This window comes from Cydia amplana, chromosome 5 (genome assembly GCF_948474715.1).
Source record: "Cydia amplana chromosome 5, ilCydAmpl1.1, whole genome shotgun sequence".
NCBI classification, from domain to species: Eukaryota; Metazoa; Arthropoda; class Insecta; order Lepidoptera; family Tortricidae; genus Cydia; species Cydia amplana.
The window spans coordinates 11,380,986-11,387,687 of NC_086073.1; the positions used below are offsets into that span (position 1 = coordinate 11,380,986).

The 6,702-nt window shown below is 37.3% G+C and overlaps 1 protein-coding gene across 1 annotated transcript; it reads left to right on the forward strand.

Annotated features, from left to right (window-relative positions):
* Positions 1–2,327: 2,327 nt before the first annotated feature.
* On the forward strand, positions 2,328–3,713 carry LOC134648182 (uncharacterized). The gene is made up of 2 exons (XM_063502665.1): positions 2,328–2,333; positions 3,072–3,713. Exons 1-2 carry the CDS (start codon positions 2,328–2,330, stop codon positions 3,711–3,713), a joined length of 648 nt encoding a protein of 215 aa, XP_063358735.1.
* The last annotated feature ends 2,989 nt before the right edge of the window (positions 3,714–6,702 follow it).

Here is a 6,702-nt window from a genome sequence, read left to right on the forward strand (position 1 = left end):
ATGAGTGGTGACATTACGTCATTGACCACAACCTATAGAAAAAACAATCGGTTATAAACAGATTACCTAATGTAAGCATGTTCAGCTTTCGAGCAACACCGGCTTCCGACACGTCCGAAGTGTTCGGCAGTCTATTTTTGAAGTGAAAACTTCTTTAGCGGCGCTGTGCACTTTTTAAGGTAGGGAAAAAATGTTAAACTCGAGACAGCGTAAAGGCCCCAGTACACAATGGGCCATCGCCGGCCACTCCAAAGGACGCAGCCATGCGGTAGAATGAGATAGCAATATCACTTGCTCCCTCTAACGCAAATGCGTCCCTTGGAGTGGCCGGCGATGGCCCATTGTGTACTGGGGCCTTAAGGCGCGGCGAAAATGTATGCCTGAGCCTGCTGTTTCGTTTTTATTCACGAAAGAACTTTAGTCATAACGTATTATAATCAGGTCAATTATTTAAAACTGGATTTTTATATTAAGCAATAAAGCTCAATGTTCTAATCTTGTACGGGCTGAAATACGAGGATCTCACAGTTAAATTCTAACTTTATATCACTCCAATACAGTGTTGGCCGAAACGTTAATCCAATTGAAAATGTTGGCCATTAACCATTATAAATTGAACTTTAAACCGTAACGGACGATTACAGTTTACGGTTCAATTTATAATGGTTAATGGCCAACATTTTCAATTGCATTAACGTTTCGGCCAACACTGCTCCAATATAATTCAATAAAGCTACATCTTGATTAAATCGCCAATAAAAGTGAACTCTAGTACTGGTGAATAAAACTCAAAATATCATGACCAAATATATTTAGATGCGAGGTCTGCAAGGTAACTTTACAATTTCTATTCGAATTTTAAACTAACGCTACAAATTTAAGCTCACTGGCCAGCAATTTCGGAACTTAAGTTTTTCAATAGAAAGGATGATGGGTCAATTATACATAGTGCTGCAGACATTTTGGACTAGTCATTGAGTTTTCACTTCTGTCGGCACTCCCGGAGTGCAACCCGTTGTTTATTTTAGACCTAAGTTTGAAATTTCTGATGGTTAAGTGAGAATGAAGTTTTTAAACATGAAAGCGTCCAATAACTTTATGAGAGGTAGGCACAGGATAAGCAGATAGGTAACCCTGCCAGGCCGCGGACTAAATAACATACCTACTTCCTAATGTTACTAATTCCTCGTATGCTTAGGCACAGAAAGAACAAGGGCTCTCAAAATCCTTTATCAGTAGAGCCATGGGTAGTTTAAAATGAGAAAATTCTTAAGTCTTAATGACCGTGGTGATGATTTTATTTGTCTATCAGTCTAAAGTTTCGGACTTCTCCATAGGTACTAAAACATGGATGTGATGGATGGATGGATGATCGTTCGACACTCCTTTAGGAGGGTGCGAGGGGTCTCCACCGCATTCGTGTTTTGGAGACCGTCTCTGTGGTATATATTCGTCACAATCGTAGGTGGCTTTCAATGTAGAATGCGTGACGAAAGCAGAATAGGACTAATTTAAGAACTTGACGAAAAACGAATGGGACGACCCAAGACGATACTGTCTCTGTTCGCGCTCCATCCTTGTGGGGCGGTGTTCTTCCGTCGTCTTAGTGTGGATGACTGATCCGGGCAACTTTATCGCTACCGGCCGTTATGCAACCCCAGGATCCCTACCTAATAGCCTGCTGCACTAAAACATTTGTTAACTCGGGTTTAGTTGGCTAATCCTGATACGCGGTGACCCGCAAGCCGCGTTGGAAGCCGCAAGTATTTATTTCTTGTGGACTTCCTTGAATACCAATTAGTCACCTTTAGTGACCATGTTCCAGGTGTCGAATTATAAGTTTTAACCTGCGGTAATTGAATGCCATGACATCTTCATTACGAACTTCAACACCTACATACCTACCTAAATAAGTCTTGCCGCGGGAAGAGGCAAAAGCGTCGAGAACGATTCTACTATTTACTGAGCAGCATGGAGAATGACTTAGTAAACGACCAAAGATAAAAGTTCGCACTTTTACTACAAATGATCAAAGTATGCCTTATATGGTACGAAACCTGTCTAACTAGAGCAAAATAAACTACCTAACGTTACATAATAAATTAAGAAAGATATTATGAATTGCGCGAGGAAGTTGCGACAATGAGTGCACCGCGCCGCGATCGGCGCTGCGGAACTAGCAATAAGTGCCCGCCGAAGAAAGTAGACGCAGCCGCTGCAGTCCGCCGCTCGCCACGGAGAACGCGCCAATATATAAGCCAATCATTACTTTTATTGCCACTCTGCAGTTTCGGAGGAGCTAGGACGTACGCTTGCGAAGAGTCAAAATGACGGTTAGTATATTATTTAAACTTACTGTAATGTAATATCATCGTTTAATGACAGACTAGTCAAGTTCCATGTGTAATATACATTATATATAAGATTATAAGCATTTTGAATGAGGTTAGTATCTACACCTCAAGAATATACCTAATTAAAGAAGTTATCAGTCAATATAGGTAGGTAGGTACCGTAAAATGTGCCTCTTATTTGCTCTAAAATACCTGCGAAATTCAAAATATTTTTTTTAAATTATTATAATTATAGAGTAGCATGTGCATACATATACACTGTGTTGTAACACTGAGCTTCTGATATATAGGTATATATATGAATTGTTGGAGCAAATTTACCCAGTGGGGAGCAACTAAGCACTGCCTTTTTGTAGTTCCCAAAGTAACAAAAACTACCAAATTCGGGACCCACCTCTTTCCAGTCTTAAATAGGGCGCATAACATATTATTAGTACCGGCTGTTAACCTGATCGGTCGGCATGGCGTTATATATATGTTTCAGAGCCCATTCAAATTTAGCGCGCAACCCATAGTTTGGGAAATGCCGACCTAGATGCTTTACAAGCTTCTTATACTTAAACTTGGCAAAAAATAATTCGATCTTATTCCAACACATATCTACCTCATTTGTTTTGCTTTGAATCAGAAGTTACCTCTGCGATTAGGTTGCTTGTTTAGAAGCTACGTTTAGAAGCTTTCGCGCTCTTGACACATTTAGGAATAAAAGATAAATAGTTACCTATCATAAACATTCCTTTCTTTCAGAAACTTTTAATTCTACTGTGTTGCACATACTACACCTTCGCCTCTCAGCACAGCCATATAATCCCAGTGGAAAACTACGAAACAGAACTACAGGACTTGGGAGAATACACGGAAACCCACGAAACGCCTGTCAAAGTAATAAAGATAACCAAAACGATCGCGGTAAAGATTCCAGTGCCATACCCGGTGAAGGTGATAGAGAAAGTGCCGTACCCAGTGCATGTCAATAAACCGTATCCCGTGCAAGTGCCGCATGTTATTCAGCTGCCTAAGGAGAGGACCGTAGAACTCAGGCCGCATCATGAGCAAACTGGCGAAGCGAAACCCAATGATGATTACCAAGCGGAACAAGCCCCGGCCTACGACGCGCCTTCGGGACACGACCACTCGTTCGCACCATTAACAGAACACACACACGTAGGGGACGGATTCAACTATGGAAACAATCAGCATGTGTCGGCGGTCGGAAATGACTATTACCAAGGCGCTTTAGGCAACTCTTACGGCGCTCCCAACGCGGGTCATCATTCATATGCAGGCGACGAAGGGCTTAATTATGACGAATCAAAACGGTACCAATATAAAGCAGTTAAACCCTATCATAGAAAATAGGTACCTAGTAACGCCAATCAATTAATGTTTTTCATAGGGCGATGAATAATTCCCACAGATCAGTTTTTTAAGTCAGGTCGATATGTTGTTTTGCTGTGAGTGTTGTTTTGTATGTTGTGTAATTTAATAATAATTGTTGCTACATGTGTAAGTGTTATACATTAAATATGATTGTGACCAGAAATGTTAATTAAATGTGTACCATACACTGATTTAAACTTTCACGATTTTTACACATTAAATTATACAACGGGACTTAATCGCATATTTAAGTTTTAAGAAGAAAGAAGTTTAGTTGTGTGAAGTCTTCTCCGAGACCACGGGGACAACGCCGTCCTCGAAACGTCGGAGGTAAAGTCCCGTTGTATAATTTAATAATGTGTAGGTATAGTCAGCAGCAATAGTTGCTAAGCGCCGGGGGAGGCGTTCAAAACGATCTTGACGCGACTTTATTGTTAAGATCTAGAATAAGAGCGCGTCAAGGTAATTTTGAACACCTCGCCCGCTTAGCAACTATTGCTGCTGACTGTACCACAGTTCTAGCTACATGTAATTTATAGACGAGTAAAACGTATTGTGTTCAATTAAGCTTAGGTAAAAAAAAATCAAAAACATCGCATCAACTTTACTTTAACTTAACCTCTTAAGGGCCGCTTGCACCATTCACTAACCCGGAGTTAACCGGTAAAACCTGGAGTTACCATGGAGTACCGTTTGACACTGGGTTAACGGTTTAGCCCGTTAACCCTGGGTTAGTGGGATGGTGCAAGTGGCGTTAAATGTCGTAATGATCCGCATTCTACACTGCATTAGGTATTAGTTGGTAGGAGATCGCCGTTTTTAGACGGTTGGCAATAAGCTCAGCCCGCTCAATCAATGTTGATTTTTTGACCGATTTGTATTTAATTTTATACCATGTTTAACGTGGAAGTGGGAAACTATATAAGGATTTTGGCATTGAAATTATGGAAAATAGCTTCAGATATTTCACTTATTTTACTGACTACTATCCCTTTCTCAGAAATAGCATTTGCTTGAACAAAACTCTTTACAGAAAGAGTTACTTACAAACTCGTTAGTGGGTAGGTATTGTCACTTTTCAGTACTTTGGAGGCCAATTTCTCCCAGTAGGTTGACTTTGAGCAGCTGAAAAAACATATATAAAAAAATAAATCAAATCGGTGCCGGACAGTTATGTACCCTTCCTTGTAAGTATTTGACCAAGTTAAATTGACACTAGAAAAATGTTTCAAGCCAGTACCTTTCTTAAATTACTTTATTATTGTGATATTTTACTGTATTTAGATTAGAATTGTGAAGTAAAAAAAATGCTATTATTATGCAACTAATTACATCAAATTTATTACATTAACCATTATTATTACCTATTCATTATATAAATAAATAATAATAAATATTATGGGACAATCTTACACAAACCGACCTAGTCCCACGGTAAGCTCATAAGGCTTGTGTTGTGGGTACTAGACGACGATATATATAATATATAGATACATATAAGTACTTAAATACATAGAAAACATCCATAACTAAGGAACAAATATTTGTGATGAACACACAAATAAATGCCCTTACCGGGATTCAAACCCGGGACCTCCAGCTTCGTAGGCAGGGTCACTACCGACTAGGCTACGGAGGCCGTAAACTAATACTAATATAATTCTGAAACTCTAAAATAAAAAATTGAACACAAGAACATTTAACAACATTGATGCCGGACAGTTGGGTACCCTTCCTTATAATATTTGATTTGACCAAGTTAAATTGACACTAGAAAAATGTTTCAAGCCAGTACCTCTCTTAAATTACTTTATTATTGTGATATTTTACTGTATTTAAATTGGAATTGTGAAGTAAAAAAATGCTATTATTATGCAACTAATTACATCAAATTTATTACATTAAACATTATTATTACCTATTTATTATATAATTCTGAAACTCTAAAATAAATTTAACACAGAACATTTAACAACATCGGTGCCGGACAGTTGGGTACCCTTCCTTGTAATATTTGACCAAGTTAAATTGACACTAGAAAAATGTTTAAAGCCTACTACCTCTCTTAAATTACTTGATTATTGTGATATTTTACTGTATTTAAATTGGAATTGTGAAGTAAAAAAAATGCTATTATTATAAAACTAATAACATCAAATTTATTATAAGTATTAATATTAACCATTATTATTAATTATATAATTCTGAAACTCTAAAATAAATTTAACACAAGAACATTTAACAATACCCACACATCGAATGACATTATCAATCTTACTTGCTACTTTAAAATTATCATTCTTATAGGCTATGACATAGCCGCTATGTGATATATTATGTTAGGTGGGCAAATCGAAGTTATATTTTTTTCCAGGACAAATAATTAATGTGTTATATAATAATATAACAAAACATTCACACAACAAAATATGTAGATTCGTGAGTCCGTCCCTTTATGTGTAATTCTGTATCTTTCGAACAATTGTCCAGTCTAAACTTTTATAACAGGATTCAGTTACTTTAAGTATATGTTATAGTACCTACACAATGTAATGTACATACATTGTGCAATAAGGAAGATACACCTCACCTCCGACGCAATGAGGATTTATGACCCTTCGCCCGTGTTACACACCATGTTTTTCATCACACAAAAAAGTTATAAATGGAATGAATGTAAATAATTTACGGTAAAATAACAGATAACGCTCGACATTTGTTCATTGTAAAGAAAGGATACTATTCGGTATACATCAAAGATAAAAAACATTTTATAAAGCAATACATTTGAATTATTAATAAATATTTCAAAGTTAACTATTAAACATAAACAAAAGTAATGAAAAAAGAAACGTCAACATTGTTATAGGTAATCCTAATTTTTAGCTTAATTTTAATCCCTTGAGTACGGCGGCGATATCACGCCAGTCTATCAAAATTTAATAACGTAAGCTTGGTTTTTGGCTAG